This window comes from Melospiza melodia, chromosome 3 (genome assembly GCF_035770615.1).
Source record: "Melospiza melodia melodia isolate bMelMel2 chromosome 3, bMelMel2.pri, whole genome shotgun sequence".
Taxonomy (NCBI): domain Eukaryota; kingdom Metazoa; phylum Chordata; class Aves; order Passeriformes; family Passerellidae; genus Melospiza; species Melospiza melodia.
In genome coordinates, this window is record NC_086196.1 from 45,473,136 (window position 1) to 45,499,901 (window position 26,766).

General features: G+C 38.4%; 1 protein-coding gene across 2 annotated transcripts in view; it reads right to left on the reverse strand.

Moving 5' to 3' along the window:
* Window positions 1-26,766, reverse strand: part of CHRM3 (cholinergic receptor muscarinic 3) — a 273,783-nt gene that overhangs the window by 117,761 nt on the left and 129,256 nt on the right. Inside the window, exon 3 of one of the 2 annotated variants that reach the window (XM_063151574.1) lies at window positions 14,102-14,206. In XM_063151574.1, the coding sequence (XP_063007644.1) occupies window positions 14,102-14,206 (105 nt within the window). The remainder of the gene's footprint in view (window positions 1-14,101; window positions 14,207-26,766) is intronic. The other variant, XM_063151575.1, reaches the window with a different exon arrangement.

Below are 26,766 nucleotides of genomic sequence, written 5' to 3' on the forward strand. Positions count from 1 at the left end.
CAAGAAATCAAAAGGATATGGAAAAGAAGTGAACCTTTTTTTTTTTACCCTCATAGCATACATCACTGCCATTTTAAACTGACGTCTTATTCATACTTGCCTGTTTATACTAACTGTCCCAGCAGCCCACCACATGGAGACCTAGCTCCCACTAAAGTTTTCCTCACTGCTATATTTTAGTATAGACCCTCAAAGGTATTAAAGCACCAAATTCCTGTAGAGGTTGGTGACAGAAAGGAGACTCCAAGGCAATTATGTTCATGGGGCCCAAGAAGAAATGTAAATGCTCACTGCTAAGAGACAAAAAGTGGATGGAATAACAGGTGCTGCCTTTGAGGAGGAAGCCAACCCTTTGTGAGGTTTGTTTTTTGGTTTTTTTTTGGTTTTTTTTTTTTTTTTTTTTTTCTGGAGTAAAATATGCACCAAATCTAGAATTTATGATCCAGTTTTCTTAATTTCTGCAAAACCAGGAAGAGTTAACATTTTCCATAGTATGAGATCATTGATCCTTTCAGCACCTGCTTATGCCACATAAGGAGAAATCAAGACAGTTCCCCACATTCTTTCATACTCATCCAAAGTCAATCCAACTCTGGATAGTCCTTGGCTCAGTACTTTGATTCCATGCTGGCATAATGTATTATTTAGGGGAAAAAAAAGTCCTAGTCATGAAACAGAAGGTCTGCAAACATCATTTAATTGTTATCTAAATCAGATTCAAATCACGCAGGAAATTAATTTGGAAATAAAAGTATGTGTGATCGGCTAATCTAAACACTGGTGTAACTAGTTTAAAATGTGGTTAAATAGAGATATCTTTTGAAAAATGTTCTCTTGTTCCTGGAATAGTTCTGGATGCACAGAAAAATACAGAATCTGACTTTCCAAATAGCTCTATACATATTATAAAGAAAAAGAGTCTGCAAGAAAAAAGTCAGAGGCACACATCTTCACAGTCACATGCATTAGAACATTAGAAAAACAATGTTTAGAGTATTACAGGTATCTCAATCTAATGACAAAAAAAATCCCAAAATGTCTTTCAGATTTTTCTAAAACCCATCTGCTACTTTTACTTTTTTGACCACATCTCACACAGACAATACAAATCAGGATATGTTACTGCAAATGAGATTTAAAGAAATAAAGCTGGGACATTGCTTGGGAATAAAAGAACAATGATTTAATTAACTGTATTTCTCTGCAGCTGACAGAACTGAAAAGATGGAAAATAAGGCTGAAAAGATGGGCCACACCAGGATATCAAGATTGCTCACAGCAGTATGCAGAAACAGTGAGATGAGTGAGATTCTCAAATGAAAATTTGAGAGGGATTTGTAGTGAGCACATGATAATTCATTAAGCATGTCTGCATTAATGTGATAAAAGAAAAAAATTAGGAACAGGAATAGAAGAGTTAAGAAGTGCTAAAATGCTACAACTTTGAAAGGCTGACTGTTTTTCTCTAGAGTAAACAGGAAGAACTGTGCTTTACATGGACATAACAATACAGTCTTAAAACTTTATCTTCTGCCCTCATCTGAAATTTTTTGGAGAAAAATGAAGGTCATGGTCTCAAAACCCTGCGAGTTAGGAGGATCTGGCACATTATATATGTGCAGTAACTTTGGTCTATGAGGAAAGTCTGAAAATGGCTCACACTGGCACTTTTTAGATACTGTTTTCATTCTCAAGGGATGTGAAGCTAGAATTAGCATTTTTCTTATTTAAAAGGTGACCTTGCTCCAACAGAATAGAACTGACATGCATTGAAAATATCCCTTTTTTAATAACTTGTTTTTTACAAATATTATCTATCTTCATCTCATCGAAGGTTAAAAATCTAGTGGAAGATGGGCTTCTAATGGCTAAATGAATGGCAACACCATTTATAGTATATCAGCGATTTTTCCTAGACATTTAAGAAATACTGAGTAGAGTGGAGGTTTCTGACCCCTCTCCATGCGTGAAAATCGAGCAATTTTCTTCTTCATTCAAAGTCTGTCCCTCCTGAATGCTTATGAGCAGCAAATGACCTCAGTGAGAGATATCTATTTGCTTACCATTTTCCTGAAGCTCTTCCAAAGCTTCCACTATGACAAATTTACTTGTCCCTGTTCAGACTGACTAGGAGGTGACAAAGAGCATGGCAGAAGCTTTGTTTTTGAAGGAAAGCAATTTACTGGGAAAACGTCACACAAAATAAAAATAGGATTTCACTGTTGCATGGCATGTAATTGTGACAAGAATACTGATTAATATTTTCATCTGCACAACAAAAATGTCACAAACACTAATGGCAGTATCACTTAGTGGGCAGGTCCCTAAATGTGATTATATTTTGGCAATGCACTGTTCAGGCTGATCCATCTGGGAGTAATATTTCAAGTTGTCCTCTAGGAACTTGGGCTTTTTACAAACATGTGACTTTACTTTGTTGGGAAAATAGAAAATTTCTATGGAGACACTGGTTACATGGAAATTAGAGTAAATTTTCCTAGAAATCAGCCAGAACATGAGGAATGAATTCCCACAGAAACAAAGGACAGTCTTGCCTCAACACTTTTTATTGTACTTATCAGTGTGACTGCTTCAGGTAACACCTTCCACAATGGAACACAATACCATGTGTGTTTCTTTGTGTGTGTGATAACTAATCAATCTGCATCCAAAAGATATAACAATACTGCTGTGGGGAGGACAGCATTAACAGAGATGGAGAATAACATCTAGGAAACAATCACTATGTCTTGTGTAAAGCAAGAGGTGGTTTGTGCTTCCAAATCCTATTGCTTACTAGATAAGAGAGTGTGTTTTGGTCCAAATTTTAAAAAGTTTCTAAAAAACTCTGGATTAAGAGGTTTGAGTTATGTTCTACTGTTTTACAGTTTCAGTCTTTATAACAGAAAATAGTCTATAAAATAAAAAAGAAATCCTACATTTAGAATGACCAATCCTGGCTGTAGACTTTGGGAAGAACCCTGGATACAGTATCATTACTGCATATTTTTCTAGTGGCCTTTGGAGACCATTACGCTAGAATTCACTTTTCAACTATTAAAACAGAATCATGAAATCATAGTGACATTAAACAGCTGTACTTCTGGGCAATTTTTGTGCTACAGCAACCTTAGCCCTTGTGTTACTTGTCAGCTTGCTCTATGTCACGCTTTGAACAGAACACGCACACAGCATGTTGATTTTGTAGAATTTTTTTCCTCGCAATGCCGATCTGTGTTAATTCTTTAACCGTCTCTAAAATCATACTGAAGCTTAGACCATACCCACTCCAGCCCACTTGTTACAGCCCTCTGTAGAGGGCAAAGCATAGCAACAGACAGAATATGCACCTGTGAATAAATATGAGAGTGCTGTGTTTGTGGGCAGACAATGATGTTCTCAAGTCCTTGCTACCAAGATCCCATCGGAGCTGGCAGTCTCCAACAGTCTATCCATGCTTCCTATCCAGCCACTATCAGAAGTTGCAGATTAAAGTCTCCTGTGCTGTTTTGAGATTAGCAGTATCATAGAAATGTTCTGCTTTTTGAGAGCAGCAGTATCATAGAAACATTCTGCTTCCTTGATCTAGTACATTTGTGAGAGACACACATGAGCCCATTCAGTCACTGCTGGCCAAGATGCACATGCTCTTCCAAGAGATGTGTTTGCACATATAAAAAGATTGATTTGGCTTGGGTTTTCTTTCTGATGAAAAATAGATAGAGTGGACTACCCCCACCAGCCCACTTTTCATGTGTCTGCACAGGGGTGGGAAATGAAATAATGCACAGCTTTTCCCAGTGCAATACTGTTGCCGCTGCTTTTTGGCTCTCTGTAAATGGGGCAGAAAAATCCTGGGTTCATGTCCCTCCCACTAGCACAAACCTCAGAAATCACGCGCTTCTCCTCACTGACCTAATCCTCACTCAAAACTGAGTTTGATATTCTGGGTCAGGAAACTATCAAAAGCATATAGTTTCTCTCTCAAAAAAAAATTCTTGTTGAAAACTTAACTTTCCTTAGATGCTTTCAGAATGAAAAAATAAATAGAAATTTAAAATAAAAAATACTGACAAAAAAACATTTGATATCTCTGATTAGCTTCAATTTTAAAAATCATTTTTTGATTATGAAAACAAGATATTAAAATATGTGCTATTCCATTGAAACATACATTTAAAGAAAAAGTATGTTTTCATTCATGTAAGGTTTATATGATACTATTACTACAAAACTAAATACAAAGTCCAGCTTTTTTAAATCATTAAGTTAATAACAGACCAAGAAGAGTCACCTGCTTTTCTGTATTTCCATTATCATATGCTTATCCAAGCCCCATAAAAAAACGGAACATCAGAATTCCACAGTTTTCAGTTATGAAAGCAAATGTAAAAAGTGCATGTTTACATAAATAGGTAAAGAAAGGAATCCCTTTTGATTAATCTTCAGGGAACTTTGTACACCTGATATAAAAGAAATATACTTCCTTACATTTTGGGATCTTTATGGCACAAACTGATCTAAAAAGTAAATCCAAAAAAACGTATTATTTGTTCATGCGAAAATTGCCCTAAATGAAAGAGGATTGAGAAAGAAGAAACCAATCAAGAGTAGTTTGTGTTTTTCTCAAATACCTGATTCTTGATCTTCTAGTTCCCTATACTGAAATAATGGAAGCTCCTCACTGCCTCATGGGGATACATTCAGTTTGCACACAAGACTTTAAAGCAATGATTTGGAGGGATTTTTAGCCATAGGAAGTAGCTTTGAGATCTAATCACTAATGTAACAAAACTTTGGCTCCCTGAGAGCTGAGGCTCAAATTCTGGCTGGCTCATCTCAACCTTTCATCTTTCAAAGGTAGATTAAATTCCGTGTAGCTTAGCATATAGGGGTCCTCCATAGGACTTTAAAAAGGTGAAATCCTATCTCCTCTAAGTGTTGTTAAATATAACATCTTTTCTCCTTTTCTTCCCCCCTTAGAAATGAATCCTAACAACTTGAAATAATTTTTCTAAATACATTTCTCTTTTACAGATGGCTCCCCACCTCCCTGTCTTGAAGGCCGGCAGCTTTATTTCTTTGATTTTTATTTTAGCATAACAGACCCTCTTCTATAGAATTGTTCTATTCCATGGGCAGCATTAGTGGAATCAGGGCCCAAAGAAACACAAGAATTTCTTCTCAGTTTAAGATGTCCTCTTTTAATTTCTTTAAACTGCAAAACGCTCATCAGACACACTGAAAACACTGAAATAAAATTTAAAACTATCTTTATAAAGAGGAAGAAACCTCAGCAAATATCAAAATAACTGTTGACCACCTCTTACAAATCCCTATGTATCCCTGTGCCTACTGAGAAAAAGTCTTAGGAAATTAATGACAGTGGCTACTACAGCTTAAGCTGAAATTTTTAGAGCTAAAACTGTTGATACATATTACAAGCATCAGCAATTGTTCATGTGTGCATTAGGGATCTAATTTAAGCATTTAATGACAAATAATGCATTATACAACCTCATAAATTTTGGTAGACACTTGGTACAGTTTGTCCCATAGGCTTCTTCAGCAATTACAAAGAACTGAAAAAGCGCTAATAGAACCTGTGAATACGTACAATATCTTGGCAAGAGAAAAAGTGGGAATTGTGGATTCTTAGCCCTCAGGTTTTTGATTTTTTCCCAATTAAATAAAAAGAGTAATAAGAAAATTAAATTATCAGTATTTTAAATCTTTCTTAATCCTGACTTGGGTTTAGGCATGTAATCCAAATAGCACCCGAAAGAAAGAAGCCTAAAGAAAATGGGTAATAATGACTGGACAACCTTGGCTGCTCTTTGGAAAAAAAGAATCCTAGGAGTGCATGCATGGGAGGAAAATAAAACTGCAGTTCATCAAAGAGGCATTGGCTTACACAAACAAAATCACAAACTTGAGAGTCTATATCCTCTCCCCAAGAAGCCGTATGGAATACTTTGGTATACAATGCAACATATTTTCTGTCAAGAGAGAAGTAAAACAATATAGTATATCACAGCCAGTCTTGGTGCTCCCACATGAAATACCTTTTGTTTCTTTCCTCTGGGTCCTTCCAGTACACCTAGCTCTTATTAACCATGTAATGTCTGCTATTATTTCAAAAGGGAAGAGTACACACTTTTTATATTATTCAAAGCAACACAGAATAAAGATCTGGCTCAATGCTTTTGAAGATGCATATTATTACAAATGTTGCTGACAAATTTTGTGTTAAAAAGTTGCTTCTCAAGCTTTGTTTAACAAGTTGTTCAAGCTGGTAAATGCCAGCCAATGACATGTTTATCAGCCCTCTCAAGCCTCCAGCTGTTGAAATCCCTTTGCACAATCCCACTTGGGCTGCAAGAACCTCAGATTAAGTGGTACAGCAGCGGTGCCTAAAGTGCACCTCAAAATCAGAGAGCAGGCTGAGAAGTTCCCACTTGCAAGCTGTGTTTGACTGCAGCTCTGTCACCCAGAGATTGCGAAGGGAATGGTCCACAATAACACGCAAGAGACCCTGGACATCAGAAGACTGATGTAGAAGTCACAGAGCAGTGGAAAAAATCACAGAACCACAGAAGTGTGAGTGTTGGAAGGGATCTCTGGAGACCATCTAGTCCCATGCCACCACCATGGCAGGGTCATCCAGAGGAGGTTACACAGGAATGCATCCAGGCTGGTTTTGAATGTCTCCAGAGGGGACACTCCACAACTTCCCTGGGACGTTCTGTGCTCTGACACCTTCAGTGAAAAGGAGCTTGAACTATGAGGCAAATGGTAAAAAGTGTGCACAGAAAAAAAATTGAAACAAATCTTGAAAATGCTTTGGCAGACTGCCATTTACAAGTAAAAGCAAATGGTATTTGAGTTACCAAGTCTGAGTTCTTGCTCCCTTGCCACAGAACACCCTGCTCTCCATTGAAGAAATTCTCTATTGATCTTTCCCAAGTCCTGCAAAACCTTGTCTTGGGCATATTCCTGGCCACTGTGTGGCAACACAAATTTGATGTGCTGTTCTTGAAAATACTTTTCACTTCACTTTAAATGAATCAAATAAGATAAGCACCAAACCAACAACAACAACTCTTTTAATTAATTACATTAATAATTTAAATAATTTTGAGAAATGTTTCAAATTCAAGAATCATCACACATCAACTATTTTACACCTAGAACACAACCATTCCTAAGTTCTGCTCCTTAGTGTCAGTCTGTTAACACAGTCAACCTGTTAATATAAATTAATACAAGGTATGGAATATTCACAACTAAAATAAATGTAGAGGCACACTATTAATTTCCTCTATCAATCACTAGGGTATGTCTTTCAAAGCTCTCCAACAAAGTAGTTACAGTGAATGAGAGTGTAAGTCTTCGCTCATGCACAGTGTACCAGTGCGTGTCTAAGTCAGTGTACCTGCTTAATTTGCTCCCAAACAATGAGCTTCAGTCACAGCCACCTATTCAAAATCTTCACTAAAAAGATATTTTAAAACATTTTGAACATATAGAATATTTTTTTTTCCTATGCAAACAATTGTATTAAGTTAACTTTAAATCAGTATAGAGACAGATGTTGAGAGTCACTTTACCTTAGGGTATGATCATTTCTGCAAGAGGGTCCAATGACATTCAGGTATTTTTTCAGAAGATATGCACTGGTATGAAAGCATAAGCTTTATAATTCCCCCAGCACCAGGCAGATCAGCAGTGACCATCTTGCTAGAGTCACCTGTGAACCTTGCTAGCTTTCATGCACAAATGATGAACTGTGCCCAGGAAGGGACTACAGATCTCAATTTTATAATGGTGTCTACAATGGAAAAAAGCTTGAAAAATCCAAGAGAAATAGTACAAATGCAGCCTCTTTGTCTGGACCATTTCCTTCCTTCCTGCATTCTGTGCTTCAAAGCAACATTGATTATTGACTGTAGCTGGACTGACACCTCTAATGTGATATCTGCTAATATTTATATCTTGATATCAGCCACTAACACATCACACACAATGCATTCCCCAAAAAACTCATAGGATAAAAAAGAAAACAACAGAGAGATGGCTAGCCTCTATACAAGTGTAGTATGTTTTACATTGCATCTTTACACATTTAGGTTACTTAATGCACCCTGAAGTATTTCTGACTTTAATGCTGCAGTATTTCATCTTCAATTGCTCACCACAGTGTTCAAAAGGATAAAAAAAAAAGAGTATGATTTGAGGGTATATTTCAAGACAGTGCTATAAAATCATGAGAGGCAATATGAAAAGCACAAATATGAGGTGAAAGCAGTCATTCAGAAAAATGTAACTAGAAAAACAGACTGGCAAGGTGTTGCCATACATACCGAAGATTGAAAATATTTTGTTCTGAAACTTTTGAACATTTTGGAATTAAAATATTTTCCATTCCACATTAATTTTCCATTTGAAAGCTGACTTTAAATTACGGCGAAACAACAGATTCAGTGGATTTACAACTTTGTTTGCCTATGACTTGTATTTGGAATAAATTTTCTAACAGTCCATCTACTGCCTTGCTGTCGTTCAAAGCATAGGTTGGTGGTTGGGTGGCAGTGCATATGAAGTCAGACTGCATAATTAAGTGCTCAACCAGTGAAGTGAACAAATTTGCAAATTCCAAAAAAGTCCTCACTTCAAAGTTCCTCATTAAAGGAATTCCACAGCTCCTCACTGCTTTGGCTATGTAGCTCTATGACAACAGTATAAATATGTGCATGGCCTCTTTTTATATATTTCAAGAGTCTTAATATCTAGCTGTAAACATTTATTTTCCTACATAAAAATAGTTCTAATAACTTGAAGTTAAGTGATATGAAACAAAAAGCACTTTTTAAACTTAAGTAGGGATTAATTTGAAGTTACGGCTTTTTTAAAGCTGACTTGAAAGTGGAAGTAAGTATCGATTATGGGACTGGCCTACTTTTGTTATACAACCTGCTTCAGCTCCTGTAAGCTTATATGTACTCAGACTATCTCTACAGAAACCCATACTGCAAAGCTGTCGATATTAGAGAGCTTGGCAGTGCAGATTTACTGCCCTCCTTGCCCTTAGGAATGGCAGCCTGGTTTGGTTCTGCCTGTAAAGTCTCATCACGGGGTGAAAAAAAGGAAGGCAGAATAAATCACTCTTACAATTAGATAGCTCACTAAGCTTTTCCAATAGTTTCCTCTCCTAGAAGACATATTATCTTCATATCCTATCAGGCTCTCCCTTGCCTGCAAGTTATCTTTATGGAGTAGGGAGACTAATGGATTCTGTGGCTTGTGTTGCAGTCCCTGCTCAACTGTTACCCATGCAAGCACCCTGGAAAGAGCAAGCAGCACAGTCTGGATGAGCAGACTCTAAAATATTCCTACAGAAGAAAGCTTCACCCCCTCCACTGTTTTGATACAAAACCTCAGGCTGAGCTGAGAGACTCAGTTCCAGTAGGGTTTTGATAAAGCTGAACATTTGTGACACAGCAGTGGTAATCTATCACAGCCTGGTTCTCAGAGTGTTAGTCACCCCTAATAAAGCACTGAGAAATGAAGGAAGGCAGGCAAATAAAACTAAAATGAGCTACTGAACACAGGGGCTTGGAACACAAGATGGGAAAGAATTGCTCATGTTGCAATGACAATACTTTTAATTATATATAGTCAATGAAAAATAAACTATTAGAGAGAGAATAAAATACTTCCAATTAATGCAAGTAATGTAATGTTCAAACTTAAATGAAGTATTTTTCTCTTGGGGGTTTTGCTGTACTATTTTATTTAGCCTAATGTAATTTAAATTATAAACAGAATGGTTTTGTATGCCCCTAGAGAAATGTACTTTATTTATAATGTATTTCCTTTGAAGTGGTTATGGAAATCATGCTCTTCCTGAAGTTTGTATTTCACATACCACCTACAGCTACAAGCTACTCAGTCTTCACAAGTTAAATATGATCTGTCTGGTGAAGTGCATCACAAAAAAAACCTGAGATCTTTCTTAAATGCCAGAGGAAATAAAAATTTGTAATTCTGCCTTCCCTTCAAAAAAAGTTATTGAAAGATCTTTGTTGATAGAAGTTATGTTTTTTTCAGAGGGAACGGAACTCAGACATAGTCACTTCATTTGAGTTTTTAACGCACATAATGAAAGAATAATTGTTTATACTATACCCTAGAGAAAGTTTCAGCTGGGAAAAATTATATTTTGTATACTTAATTTTAAACACATAAATATTTCCATCTTTCATTTAAATAAAAAATCCTTATAAATTTAATTGTATTAAAAAGGGCAGGAGGAAAATTACAAATGCCTAGTTTGTGTCACCTTTTATCCTCCAAGTAATAAAGTTATCTATTTACACATAAATAAGCAGCTATGAATGAATAAACGGAGTCTCAGTCTATGTGCTCTCCCTACCATCAATAGCTACTGCATCAGGTAGGTGAAATAACTAGAAACAAAGAGGAAATCGTCTCTAGAAAATTAATCTTGGCTATAGTTCATCTTTATAAAGCACAATAGTACCTTACCCTCATGGATGAACTGCTAGCTTAACACGCCAGCACAGACATACAACAGTCTAAGCTGTGATGCTTCTCCTGAAATAACATCATTCTAAGTCACTTCAAAGGGAAAAGACAATTAAACCCTTCAATTGCTTACAGCATGATTGCATGACAGCCAGCCACAGATTGCATGTGCTTTGTCAAACTACTCTTCTGCTCTAACCTACTACCAAAGTGGATAAATAAATAACTGGACAAATAAATTAAAATACAAGTTTTCATTAGTCTTGGATTAAGAGTTTGAATAATTTTTCAAGGGGTAATATATAGAAGCAAATGTTTCTTTTCAATCACTTTGCAAAACAGACTTCAGTGCTCTGGTGTCAATTCCTGATTGAGTTGGTAGATTTTATCAATATCAAAAAGTTTCAGGCAGATATTTAAATCCATTAAAACATTTACAATCAAATTTATGAACAAATATGAATTAATTTTTACTGTTGTGGTAATGAGTGATGCAGAGACCCCAGGCAGGTGCAAAGGAGTGCTTTTTATTGCCAAAAACCTGGCCTTTCGAAAAAATTAGTAGGTTATCGGTTCACACAGTTTGAAGGCACAAGCCCAAGTGAGCCAGGCACCATACACCATGATGTGGACATGCAGCAGTCACACAGCACATCTCTCACTCCTCCTATCCCAGCTGAGCCCATCTCTCTGTACTCCTATTCCAGCTGAGTCACTACCTCATGGCTTCCCTCTACTTAGCCTAAGCAACAGGCTGGAGCTATGGTTCAAGGCCTTTCCTTTATAAAGCCTTACCTATTGGTGACATTTTAAAAATTGGGTTTTTTAAAATAATCTTTCTCCATATACTACTGTACAAATTTTTAAGAGTAAACATAAAGATAAGAGCAACCAGTCCTGTGGCTCAGGCCAGGATGGTTTGTTCTACTAGGAGGGTGACACAATAGGACTCTCTCTTTTTCCCTACTCTCATGGAAACATATGCTCTCTCTTTGTTTAGCTTCTCAATCTAAAATAAAAACCACCCCAAACAGAATTCATGTTTCCAACATTGTTTGGAAAAGACCTGGCCTTTTAGTTGGACAAGCCTTATGCAGGCAGTGCTGCTGGATCAGGCTGTGTCACCTGAGGAAAGACTCCTTTGGAAATGCCCTTGGATGAGAACTGTGCAGTTTGGGTGTTTGGTTCCACTTCCCCAGACCTGCTCTTCTTAGATCAGACTCTATCCAGTTCACTCTTGGAAGTTACACCAATTGTGTTAGAAATTGCACTTGGTTTTAGAGATCCAAGATGTACCACAACCTTTGCAAACATCTGTGCTCTGCTAAAAGCTACTCAAGCACAAGTACTACCTGCATTACATGACAAATGCACATCAGAGTGTCCATTATCCTTGCATTTGAGGTGAGATTTTAAGATTCTGGCAGCCCAGTCTGGCTAATGTATCTGTGCTAAGCAAGATAATGCTGTTACTCTTGATGAATGTAACATGTTCCGCACAACTGACAAATTCTGTTTACTGCTCTGCACACTTGTGGGTAATAAAGACCATTATTTTATTATTTCTTTTTAGATATGATCCCTTAAGAGGTAAAATGGCACAGTGTAAATCTAAAGCAAACCATTAGATTTATTAAAAGCATTAATGGCTTTGTTACCATTAATTTATTATCAAAAAAAACCCAAACAACAGATATCAATCCCTGGCTTTTCTGAAAATGGATTATGTGGCTTGGTGCTTTTACCCTTCTTTTATGGCTCAGTGTTTTCACATGGTCACATCAGAGTCTAAGTGATAAATATAACATGTCCATACAGGAAGGGAGATGTGGACAATAACAAAATGTACAGAAGCTAACTATATGAGCGTAGATACCCTCTGTATTACTTTCCTTTCTGACTAAACTGAGCACGGTTCCAGTTTCTTTCAGGTATCCTGAAATTTTGCATCAATTATAAAATTTTCTGCAATGGAACAGTTATGCCACTGACACCTAAAAAAAAAAGATATTCTCTCATTCTCCTCAGACTTGATATCCTCTCCAGCATAGCTAATGTCCTTTGGGATTGCTTCCTTACCCTTCCTTACCCAGTTACAACTGGGAAAGATTTTGGATTCCCAAAACAGAAAATATTAACCTTTTTTCTATTCTAGGGATATCAAGACATTTATGAATTACGATCACTTCAATTTAATTTTAACCGCTAAACCAGAAAAATATGTTTTCAGTATTTATTATAAAAATACTGCTATCCTACGAAAATAAAAGGAAAGAAAGAAGGAATCCCAAACCACAACCTTTCACTTTTTGCAAAATACCTGAAAAACATCTGATTAAATCTGGAATGCTCGATACAACATGAAAGGCAGCTGTGTATGTAACAGCATGCAATATACCTTGTCATAATTTCAGGATAAAAAAACAGGTATAAACATTGTTACAAGATTCATCTGAGGCACCTGTTGTTAAAACTGAAGCCATAAAAAATTCAGCCAGTACATTGTGAAGATGCTTTACTGAGATGACTTAGAAACCTTCTCCAGACAGAACTGAGTGACTGAAATCTCGAGATGCTCCAGAAACAATCACAATAAACTTTCAATGTCACAATTCCAAAAGAGAATGTGAGGAGAGCTGTTTGTTATGTGCAGAGACTGTGCCAGCATGTGTAAATACAGGCTGTCTAAACCACTGCTACACGCCCAAGTTTACAGCTAATTCCATAAAATTAGAAATGCAAACCAAGGTAGAGCTTTTACAGTGTAAGGAATGTTAAAGAAACACAAATTAGAATGTAGGCATAAACTCTGTAGCTTACCCATTCATGTGAATTATTTTAAGTGCCACTGCAATTGAGACATAAAACAGCATAGCATACAAGGGAGAAAGCAGTCAAGAGACAATAAATGCTGGCAATTTAATCAGAACAATTTAGTCCTTTGCCTAGGTCCGCTAGCTCAGAGGGAGGTGACTTGTTGAAATTAAATGCAACTAGCATATCAAAACAAAAAGGAAAAATACACTTTTTAAAGAAATTGAATACAAACCATTGGATTAACAGCTCTTCTATAGCAAAACTGAATTATTCATGCATGTAAACCTGTTCAGCCTAGCTCTTACCTGGCTCGCTCTTATTCTGGTAGCTGTGTGGCTGTGGCAACAAGAAGCTCAAGGTTTACTAGCTGCTCCAAAACTCATTCAATTTCTCTGCTGGGTTTTCTGCCTAAGCTGAAATTTTCACCACTGCAGCTGCTACTACATTACCCTACAGGAATGATGGGTATCACCTGTTGTCAGCACCTGCAAGTACTTAAAGCAGATGTAGCAAGAAGACCAAACACATTGTGACAAATGACAGTCTATTTCTGTGCTTCTGTTGACAATAAAACTCATCAAAAAGTTGCAGGGTCGTAATGTTATAGGAGTCCATAAATTCCAAAAGACCTCAACTCCACAATGTGAGCACTGTTGCCAAAACCCAGATGTTTTCCAATATGCTGAATACTTTTACAGATATAGTGTGGATATAAATAGGGTTTATTGAATTTTACCTACATGGTCCAGTGAGGATCATCAGAGCAGCTAGCTGGATCAGACACTGTAATTCTGTGAGCTCCTCTTTTGGAAACAAAACTGGTACTGTGTCAGCATGTAGGCTGCGAACAAAGCAAAATATGAAACAATTATTAAAACAGATTACAGAAACATGGGGAAAGCACAGCCATATAAGCTAAAAGGCCTAATTTGGAGGAAGACAAGACAAAAGTTTTTAATATTTTTTATTGCCAAATAATACTGTTTGTTGTTTTCTTTTTTTTTTTTTTTTTTCCTTCACAAACTGAGAGACCTATTTGGAAATAGAATAACTCAAGCACGAATTTATCACAGAAAGATGTGGAGCAGTGGTAATAACATGGTACTGAAAGGCCTTTGGGATGCTCACTCTTATCTCCAAAGGGCTATGTATGATCACAATATTTTCAGATTATTTTGTTTTTCAAACCTGGTGACCAAACTGGAGTAAAGACAACAGCTTCTCCAGTATAGTATGAACAGTCATAGAATCATAGACTACGAGGTTGGACCTCCCTTGGCAAAAGCACAATCTTGATAAGATAACACAGCAAACTGTCCAGCTGAATCTTAAAATGATCAGTTCTAGGGGATCCACCACTTTCCTAGGCAGTTTATTATTTTAAGGCTGCAGCAGCAAGCAAACTTGTATAGCTTGTGTCTGAAACTGGACACCTCCAGCAGAGAGGAATGATGAGCCTATTCAGACCAAGGAGCAGGTCACCCCAAAGGTAGCGTTAAGAACTGGGGTCTCCTTTTCTTCCCCAAATTATGCAACCTTTCAAGCTAACCACTTTAGAAAGTTGGTCTGGAATATAATTTTTCATGTAAAAAATGTAACAGAGTAAGCAAAAATACTAATAATTAAAACCTAAATAAAACATTTTCCTCTGCAGAAGTTGTAAATTTCTGAATTCAGAAGCAGAGGAGAAAGACTGGCTGACCACCATTTCATTACATAAAATTAGGGCCAAGTAGAACCATGTGCCATTATTATCCCATTTACTGCACGCCATTGCAATCTAAGGCTTCCAGACCCCTTTGAATAACTTAAGAGTGAATCCAATAAAGATGTTTCACAGTTTCTTAGTGTCTCTTACCAGAATGCCAAGGGATTTTACTCCCAGGTGTTATAAAAAGGAGGCAACAGACCAGAGAGGGAATATATTTGCTACGCTGCATGTTCAGTTTCTCAGGAAAAAAACCCAAAACCACCACTAAAACTCAACAGCAAGGGTGAGGGTACTAACAAATCTGAGACTATATTCCAGTTAATTTCCAAAGGAAAAAAACCACAAATTTACCACCCTTGTACATTGCTGCATGCCAGCCCAGCACTTGTAACACATCTCTGATTGCCTTTAACCATGAAGATCTCCCCCTCCCCTGGTAAAACACTCTCCTGGAAGAAAGCTGTTCCCTCCACTAACCCTGTGCTACCAAGAAGTGCAATGAGTTGGAGTGGAAGCCAATCTGAACACCCCCTTAAACCAAATGAACACAAGAGGGGCAGTATTTGAATGAATGAACAGAAAGGAAACAAACCAGATTCAATATGTCCAGAACTTTCATCGTTTGTCTTAAAAGGAGTGCAAAGCAATTCCTAGCTGGACACGTCAGTGTGGCAACCCTTTCATCGATCCTCTCAGCCCAGGATCGATGTTTAGATGAGAGACTATCACTCCAGATACACTTCCTGAAACATTTCTTTCCCTAGGCATTTGTTGGCCTAGCCATTACACCACTAAAATGCTCTGTTCCCACCACTGCTCCCAGGCTGACCACGCACAGGGAGCACAGCGCAAGGAAGCGTGTCTGCACCGAGGGTCACGTGGCAAAGAAGGCAAAATCTCAAACAAAGGCAAAGAGCAGCCAGGGAGATCATGCTCATCATCAACCCCCTCCCACCTGAGAGGGTCTGCACTCTGTAAAGCTCTGCAAGAATCTCACGGAGCCCTCGGTGCTAAAGCTCGATCCTTTGGGTCAGGAAGGAAGGTTCCAGACTTCTCAAGACAGCAGTTCTGATTTCAGTTCTTCATTCCAGCAATGCAGCTGTAATAATTCATTCATGAAGTATAACTGCAATTTACACGGCACATACCAAATTTTGTTTAATTGAGGTCCCTAGAGGTCCTTAGTGGAATGTTCACAGTGTCAACAATGTGAAACAACAATGTGAATTGCTCTTAAAAAACTTGAATGTTTAAAAATTAATTGATCCATTTTTTTTTAATTCACAAAGTATAAATGTTGAAAAAAACTTCTTATTTACACTATCAATGCAGAAAAATAACTTAAACTGCTACATGATGAAAGTCAGTTTTAAATAACTTGCAAACTTTTAAGACTGCAAAACAATTGAAAAGAGAAACCTTTTTTAGTTAGCTGAGCCTCCTTTTAGTTGAGGAAATTAAGTTAAGAAATTAAAATTTGAATTTTGATAATTCCTCTCTTATCAATTTATTATGCTTTTAGTTAGAAAAAAAATAATCTATTATTAAATTAGCTTCTCAAGCTATTTTCAGTTTTAAAAAATCCATCCCAATAATTTTAGTTTTATGCCATTACTACCAAGATTCCATTTTTACCCTCCTAATAATGCAGGCTGTGACTCAGAGCTTTGGAATTCATTGCCTTAATTTACAATAAACTAAGTGGTCTCACGTTAGCTCGTGCTGTTTGTATATTCAGCTACAAAGGGAATACACTCTGCTCTTGGTGGAACAGCGACCAAGGCCCATTGACAATCCAGCTTGTAGAGAGCATCAAGCTCCAGTTAAACAATCCCGTCAACAAAGCCCCATGCTAGATACCAGCACGAACCCTGGACTTATTGAAACCACCATCAACTACCTCTAATTTAATGTACTATGTCTGTGCTAGAAAATTCAATTTGAGGGGTGCTTCTAGGCATTGGCACCCAAACTCTGCCATGAAAGTGCGAGCAGGGCTTTAGCTTGGATGTGGTCTGGGAGGCAGCACTGCCAAGGAATTTGTGTTAAGCTCTGCATACACGGGCACACTCTGAAGAGGAGAGCACTGAAATTTGTGGCATCACAAATACAGCTGTTATTTCAATACCAAAAAAACCCCAAACTGTGGTCAGGACACGCAGGCACCCGGTGTTCCAGGTACAGAACTGAAAATCACATTTTATGACTTGTACAATTCCTTTCCTATATTCATGAGGATCCCTACTTAAAACAAGAAGAGACTCCGTGTGCTGCCTTTACCTTTTAATTTATCTTTGATAAGATTTCACTTTGATAAAATCTCACTTTTTTCTGACTAGAATGTCAGAAAGGCCCCTAAATAAGAGAAGTACTTTTTTTAAAAAAGCAAAACTATGGATACAGTAATTTCTGTCCTGTTTACTTGAGAAGACAAATTTTCATGCATTGACTCTTCACTTAGAAAATTAGTTCCCATGTTTCACCAAGTAGGTTCCTCTCTATGAAAAATAAAATTCACAGACTGGTAAAACTTTATACATAATAAGGTAAGTATTTCACATGAGTGTGTATCAAGAGAGATAAAGTGATCTCACATGTTGCAATCTTTTAAATGAATTATGTTCAATTTTTGCCTTGTTGTGAGGACAAAAAAAGGTCTCAAAAATTTGAGCTTGTTACATATTTTTATGTTCTTGCTGAAAAAACCTATTAAAAATCAACACTTTTACACATCACTTTTTTTTTTCAAGCTCAAATACACCTACAGAGGTACCTAAATAGATAAAAAGCATTTTAATAGTTGAAGGACTATGAATAATAATGAATATGATCCTGATGCCAAAAAAAAAAGTCAAAAAAGAGGCAGTTTCTGTTTCCAATGGACTTTAAAGAGCAGAATAAATTTTGATTCTTAAGCTTCAGACATAAAAAGTCTGCAAGATGGAAGAAACATCTCTGCCTTGAACTTTTTTCAGTGGATCTCATTACACAGAGTTTAGGATCATTCTGGACCAAGACAATATCAAAGACAAATGGTAAAAGATCGCAACTGCAATATTTGTACACTTGAAAAGTGCCTCCCCAGTGATATGACAGAAAAACATGCAACTTTTAGGTTATAACAGAATTTTTTTGTAGGCACAAATTCAATATCACAAATTCATCCAACTTGTTCTACCTATATTTTTTCAGGATGGCTAAAACTAATCATTTTATGCTTTCATTCAGTTTAACGGAGGTAAAAACTAGTGATTAACAACATGATTTAGGACAATGTTATTGATGAAGAAACATCAATTCACAGTACTGTCTTAGCCAACTCTTCCAGCTGTTGAAGAACTAGAAGCCTTTATTTTAGTTTGAAGTTCTGAGGAGTACAGTAAAACAAAATCCAAACATTTCAGATATGATTTTAGTTTGGTAGTCTCATAGCTCAAAAATTGTTCAATCTAGACACATCACATTTGTTTCACTCTAGAATAGTGACATCAGTGCTTTATTGACAAAGCTAAGTGCCTATTATGGAAATACTCAGTTAGGACTGCTCATCATAAAGGTGTTCAACTCAGTTCAGTTCACATACAAAGCATCTCAGAAGTGCACTAAAGTGTCTGAATAATCAGTAGAATAAGCAGCTAGGAAAAAGGAAAACATCAGGAGAAATACACTAGAAGAATACTTCAACATAACTGCTCTATTACTTATATATTCTACACGGCTGGCATATAACCCCAAAAACTTTTTAAAATTTGCAAGGTGATTAGACTCTCTCTTTGATTGTTGTTCCTTCAGGTGCTTACTGATACCTGACTACTAGTGTCTCTGATAAAGATTACAGTTTTACACTGAAATCTTTTAAATGTCATGTATAATTTTATATGACACTAAGAGATAATAATGGTTAAACAGACCAAAACAGGAAGCTCCCTATTTAGTATATAGTTATCAGCATTAATAATTTAGTAAGTGGTTCCACTTAACTTTAGGTATCTTTGCAGTCACAGGCTTCTACCCCTGAGCTGCACAGGCTGCATAGTCAACACAAGAAAAGCTACCACACCAAAGAACCATTTAACAGAGCTGATGTGTTTTAGTTGTTGGCCCTAGGATGAGATGAAGTGAGCTTTAGGAGGATCTCATGCTCACCATCCATTATGCAGCACATATAAATCTGTTTTGATTAATTCCTTCCTGGGTGTTCATTTATCATGATCCCATAGTGGTATCATTAATTGTTTTTACCAATCCCTTCCATCCACTGTTTAGTCTATAAATGTTCTGATCAATCCAGCCACTTACAGTGAGATTAGGTTCCACTATGCACATGGGAAAAAAAACCCATACCCCTTCTTGTGGCAGACAGCCATATCTGAAAAAGATGTCCCAAGAAAACATATGGCTACATTTCTTTCCCACAGTTTTAATTTAAGAGTTACTTAGAAGTTTCAAGATATTCATGACTCCTGTATGGACAGCCTTTTCTCCACCCATCTCTGCAACTAATAAGCCCCCCCAATAAGGTTTTTACTGTAACTGATTATTCTAAACACACACACACAAAAAAAAAAGTCTCACAAAACAGTAGACTTTTCAATATTTTAGAAAGTATTTGGGTGTGACTTATGTACACACGATACATCTGGTGTGTTAAATCTGAGAGAGTGGGAAAGCATAAGTAAAATTTTGAATTATCATGAGGCAGCTGAATGTGCAGTGAGTAATATGCTGCTTTATCAGTTGGAAGCAGATGGACTTTCCTGAAAAGGGATTGTAAGTGTGTTAATGGAAATGTGCAGCTTGCTCACTGGAATACCCAGGTAGGAAATGTCCCATAATTTGGCCTTTCCTAACTATGCCTGCCAGGCAGTACATGAAAATCCAATGAATGATGAATTTCTTTCTAAACTCCATTTTGTATCACAGATATACAAAACTACCCAAAAATGTCTTAATGAAACATCTCATGAGAAATTATGGGATTAATGATGTTTATAAGCAAAAAGAAGAGACGAGATGTTGACAAGAGGTGCAATAATCTCAGATACTCTGTCACCCTGGTTTTTTAAGATTTTCTAAGCCTTCTGATGTTGACATTCTTGTAGTGAACTTTCTCACACACTTTCTGTAAATAACTCATTGTTTTGCATTCCTTTATGGAAGAGGAGAGAGTTGATAGACTGTTAGTTTGACCAGTGTCATTGAGAGGTGTCACTGTCACCCTCCAATCCCTGTCACTTTTGGAAATTTTTATTTATGTTAGAGTCAGAAAATACACTTCCCTTTTTTCTTCACCTTGAGAACAGTGGCGTGTGTGTTCTTTCGTGTCCTATAGTGACATCACTCCCCTACCAAAATCCCCTCTTTCACATCCACAGAGCAGCCACCAGCCTGGCATGGGGAGCTCTTGTGGAGCAGGCGCCTTTCCCTGCCTGGGGGCAGGACCCTGGGACACTGTGATGGAGATGTCCACACCACCTCCTGGGGCTATTCCCAGGCACCCAGAGGGTCCCTGGGAAGGTAAGGACAGCCCTGCATGCCCCAGGGACAGCAGCACTCATGGCAGTGCTGACACACCCTCCAGAGCAAATGTCACTTAAATCAGTAAAACAAAATCAGCTAAGAAGCTTTGGATTCACCTCAGCTCTGGGCATCCCTGTCCATGCTGCAGGACCCTCTGCCAAGGAGGCAGGGATTCCTCATGCCAGGTGCAGCCTGTTCCAGCTGGCGCCAGGGAAACCAGCCCAGGGTATGGATCAGCCCTGCAGCTGCACTGGCAGTGCCCTGTGGCCCATCCAACACACATCCCTGTGGCCCATGGAGAGCCCAGGTGGAGCAGGCTCATCCTGAAGGACAGCAGCCTGTGGATGGCTCAGCCTGGAACAGGGAGCAGCATGAGCAAGGAGTGGCAGAGAGGAGCCGCCATCAACTGACCACAGCCCCTGTCCCTGTCCCCCTGTGCCACCTGAGGGAGCAAAATCTAAGAGAAAACTTCACTGTGGGGAAACAGTCCTGACCCTCTCTGAGAGAATATTGTAAGCATGTTTTGGGACTGTAACATGTGCCTTCTCTCATGTCTAAAAACCTGTTAACCTCTTAAGATCAATAGCAGAATGATTCTCTGTGCAGCTGAAGTTAAAGATCTGTTATTAATTTTGTATTGAATTAGTATACAGAACTTCAGTATTGGAAAAAGCAGCTCAATAATTTCTTTCTCTTATTAATAAATGGATTTCTTTTGTTTGGGATTTCTTTTGTTTGTTTGTTTATACAAAATAAAAAAGTTAAACAGCTTTTGCCTGGTGGGAAGAAGGGATGAGAAAGGAAAAAAAAAAAAAGGAATTATATGTGGAAAGATAAAACCCCTGACATGAGGCTTTTGTGTCATGCCACATTCTTTCATCAAATTCACAACTTAAACAACAAATCAGATCCCCAAAATTACAAAATATACTATATCATCCCAATGCTTTAATAAAACTAGACAGCCCAGGGAAAATAACCCAGTGGCTTTGCTATCATGGTTTAACTCTTCTGCTCAGATAATACAGGTTTGGCTTTGCTCAGGATTTATCTAATTCTGAGTATTAGGGAAAGCTTGGAACCGATTACTGCCAAGGGCAGTAGCAATCAACATCTGTTGTTGATATACATTTATTTAGATGAGTTAATATGAGTAAAACAGTGTAAACAGCTCAGAAGTATACAAACTCAGTGGCACAGGAGATGAGGCTCTAATGGGATGGATCTATGAAACAGGGCAATGACCTATCCCCTAAGCAGGAGTGAGGATCAGGGCAGCCCATGTGCTCTGTGTGCTTTAACTTCCACGGGCAGTGTCACAGGAGCAGGCACTTCTGACTGATTCCCTGTAATCACTCCTGCCATGCTGCTCTGCTTTGCTGTCCTGGGGTTTCACAGGTCATTATAGCAGTGGAAGCGCTGTCACCTTGACTAAATGTGAAAGTACACATTTCTCTTGAGAATGATGGCAACCCCAGCCATGTTTTCTAGCTGGAATTAACGTGGGCTTTGCCTATACACGTTTCCTTCTCCACTTCAATTTAATCATCTTCTGAATTTCAATTTAATGAAACAGAATATGTTGTTTCTATACATTCACAGTAGAAGTGATGCTCCCTAAAGCACAATGACTCTGTTTTCACAGTGTAGCTTTGGAAAGCAAGGAAAATGATGGCCTTTTTCTGATAGATTATATGACTGGAGGTGACTTAAGTTTTTTAAATATTTCAGAAAAATTAGATGCCTTTGAAACTGGGGAGAGGGATCATACTTGTTTTCTTTCTGTTACAGGCTGAAGTATGGAAATGGAAAATCATTTTCATCTTCAAGGAAAGCTTAACCATACCAGACTTATCCCAAAGTGATACGAACGAATGCTACCTATCAGCAATGCCAAAATTTTCAGGTACCTAGCTAGATTCTGTAAAAAACTAAACTAAACTAGCTTTAAGTCAATCGCCAAATCTGAAGGTAAGATGAAAAGTAGTCTGGTTAGATTGGCAGGGACTGCTGTGTTTGGCTTTATTATTGCCTTTCCCTGGACTATGAAAAGCAGTGTTTTTCCCACACATAATGTTTTATTTCCCACAAATAATGTTTGTAACATCTTATCCACATCCACAGGCATTTAAGCTATTGGCAATAGCCTTCATTTCTTACACTCTCTTTCTGAAGTATCCTTAATTGTGACTTTTGACCCTTTAAGTTATATATTCAATGGCCACCAGGAACACACCAGCAAAATGTTTTATGAACCTTTTGATCTAGAAACTTACTGAATAATTGAAATGCTGGGGAACAAGCCTTAAAACCACAGGTACTTCCATTCCTATGGTACACAATCACATTAGCTTTATGTTTCTGCTGAACTAATGCAATTCAAGGCTTAATAACAATATTAAATTGCATAATTAATTTAGAGGCATTAAAGAACACCAGGATGTATTGAGACAATTAAGATCTTTAGCAGCATTGCCTTATGATATTTTCTGCCTCTGGAAGGCAACATAATACTAGCACACCATCAGCCCTAGCAAAGGCTCTCGCTGGGATAACATTTTAAATTACTTAATAAAGACTTTACCAGACAAAAAATTCTGTGATCATCTCATGAAGTTCATAAGTCAAGTTAGGTCCTGATTTATTACAAGCTAACAGTTGCAATTACAGAAATTAGGCATCTTGCTGACATTACAGAAAATGAGACAGAAAGCTCAGCTATTTTTCTAAGTGCAGCAAAAGGAAAGTCAAAGAGAGAGTGAAAACCCTCAAGGCTGAGCTCAGTCTTACATTAGTATAACAAAATACCAATGCAGAATAACCAACAGAACTCATTGTGCTTTGTGTTCTCCTTGCCAAAAATGTGTCAGTATGAGTAACTTTTGAATTAACTGCATTCAGGAGGAATAATACCACTCTAATGATACAAAAATGAAAAGTGCGTCAATTAAAAAAAACACTCAATTTTTTTTCCATCAGAACTATTCCTATGGCTAAACTTCCCAGAGATGTAAGAAATGCTCTGAAGAGGGTTGTTGATACCATTAACTTAACTATTTATTTCATTCTGATGTGAATCATTCTTTGCAGGAGCCTCTCCCCAGGATCACAGGAAAAAGCCCACTGACTAATTTAGATTAAATATCCAGTACCTAGACAGGCAACTTTAGTCACTTTGGATTCTACCCAAAACTAAGCCAAAAGTCTGAATAAAAATCTATCCCTTTCCTTCTTATAAAGCAGTGATACCCTCAAGGTCTGAAGATATTTCAAGCCAGAAAATATCACCCTCTTCCCCATCATCTGAAAATAGTCTGAAATCCACTGATTGCTAAGCTAAATTTCTAAGTCACCAAAGTAACTAAACTCACTGATTAATTCCTGTATTTCTACCTGATTTGTTTTGCTGTTGTTTAATTAGCAGCATTCACAAATAGAAATCTAAGCATTAAGAATGTCTAATGAGGAAATGAGTCAGATGTATATAACTCTGTAACAGGTAATATTAGATAGAGAGGAAATCATACCACCAGTCTTTGTAAACATATGTCAGTGGAGAAATCTATTGGCTTCAGGATGCATAGCTAAACTTTGGTTTTTGACAAGAACTCTAGCAAGGATGGCATGTTGTTGGACTGAGCCCTGAAGCAGGGAGGAGAGCCAGGTGTCACTCTGTATGTCTGTTCCAAATATAATGTATCCCTTCACCACCCTTGTCCACAGGAAAGAGACTGTCCTCGCATTGAGCAGATTATTCTGAGAACTCGAGGCTACAATATCACCCTTTAGGCACCACTCTTGCCACCTTTCTTTCAGAACAGGTTCTCTGACCTTCAGATATCTCCCTTGGTAAAAAAGGCATCTTCAACCAGCTTTAAGGCAGTACTTCATGCCCTCCTATTTTTTAAAACAGTGCTGCCAGCCAAGCAAATATATTTGTTACAGACAGGAACAGCAGCTCAGCAGCTGATTTTACTCTGAATGTTATCATATTCTGTCTTTCTTTTGTTTTTTTTTTTTTTTTAAGAAAAAAAAATTTATATCCTTGTTTACAGTCCAGGAATAAGGTAATAATCTTCATCTACATGAAGTCAATGAAAGAAATCCAGGGTCAACACCCATGAAGAAAATACAACGTAAAAAGAGACGCAAGCATTCATAGCTGCTGCTGAGTGGCTGATTATAAGAGGTGTCCGGGGAGCACGGCGAATGGGAGCGGGCACACAGGGTTGTGGTGAGTCTCTGGGGAGTACACAAGGCAGTTCGCGCAGGCAGGCCAAGCAGGCAGGGTTGCCAGCTTTCTTGCTAGTAAGGAGTGCTCTGTGTTGTTTGAGGTCTTTCTGCTGCCTGGTTATTTTTGAGGTGTTTGTCAGTAATGGTTTCTACACGGTCAAAAGCTGTGGCTGGTATAAGTGACCAAGTCGGACCCTCCAAAAAGGATGTGTCTGTACAGACCCATCCGTGCCCAGAGTGTTTGAGCTTATCGGCGGCTTCAGGAAGTGTTGTGGAGGAGACCTGCCTGCGCTGTGAACAAGTGAATGACCTCCTTTCACTGGTGGCTGAGCTTAGGGAGGAAGTCGAAAGGTTAAGGAGTATCAGGGAAAGTGAAAGGGAAATAGACTGGTGGAGTTCAGCCCTACCATCTTTAAGGGAGGCTTCTGACCAAGAGACTGAGGACTTATATGCCTCCCGCTCTCAGGTAACAGAAGGGCACCTGGTAGATGAAGAGTGGAAACGGGCCCCCATTCAGGGAGGTAATAGCAAAAAGTCCTCCCCCTCCCCATCATCCAGCCAAGTACCACTTCAGAATAGGTATGAGATCCTGGATAGAGAGACCCAACTAGATGATTTAGGAGAGAATTGCCTGCCCAGTGAACCCCCCAGTTATGATTCATCTGCAAGACGGATCACTACCTCTAGCATCAAGAAGAAAAGAAGGGTAATCGTAGTAGGTGATTCCCTCCTGAAGGGAACTGAGGGCCCCATATGTCGACAAGATCCATCCCACAGGGAAGTCTGTTGGCTCCCTGGGGCCCGGGTACGAAATATCACTGAGAGACTTCCTGGGCTGATTCAGCCCTCTGATCATTACCCACTGCTGATACTCCAGGCTGGCAGTGATGAGATTGAGAAGAGGAGTGTCAAGGCAATTAGAAAGGACTTCAGGGTACTGGGTCAGGTAGTTGATAGGGCAGGAGCACAGGTAGTGTTCTGCTCAGTCCCTTTGGTGGTGGAGGAAAACGATGAAAGAAACAGAAGAATCCGCATCATCAACAAGTGGCTTAAGGGTTGGTGTCATCGGCAAAATTTTGGATTCTTTGATCATGGGGAAACTTTTACAGCATCTTCTCTGCTGGAACCAGATGGGGTACACCTCTCTGTTAAGGGCAAAAGGTTTTTAGCTCATGAACTGGCAGACCTCATTGAGAGAGCTTTAAACTAGGTTTGAAGGGGGAAGGGGAACCAGCTGAGCTATCTGGAAACAGGCCCAAGAATTGCAAGGCTGAGTTAGGGGTGAAGTCAGTAGCCCAGATGAGGTGCATGTATACCAATGCACGCAGCTTGGGCAACAAACAAGAAGAGCTGGAGGCCATGGTGCAACTGCAGAGCTGTGATGTAGTTGCCATCATGGAAAGATGGTGGGACGACTCACATAACTGGAGTACTGCACTGGATGGATACAAGCTCTTCACGAGAGACAGGAAAGGAAGAAGAGGTGGAGGGGTGGCCCTTTATATTAAGCAAACTTTTGATGCCATCGAAATTGAAACTAAGGAAGATGGAGTTGAATGTCTATGGGTAAGAATAAAGGGGAAGGCCAACAAGGCTGACACCATACTGGGAGTCTGTTATCGTCCACCCGACCAGGAAGAAGAGGTAGATCACTTATTCTATAAGCAGCTAGGTAATGTTTCAAGATCATCAGCCCTTGTTTTTGTGGGTGACTTCAACCTACCAGACATCTGCTGGGAACTTAATACAGCAATAAAGAGGCAGTCCAGGAAATTCTTAGAATGTATGGAGGACAACTTTTTGTTGCAGCTGGTGGGTGAACCCACCAGGGGAGGGACTATGTTAGATCTGCTGTTTGCAAATAGAGATGGGCTGGTGGGAGATGTGGTGGTTGGAGGTTGCTTGGGGCAGAGTGATCACGAAATAATAGAGTTCTC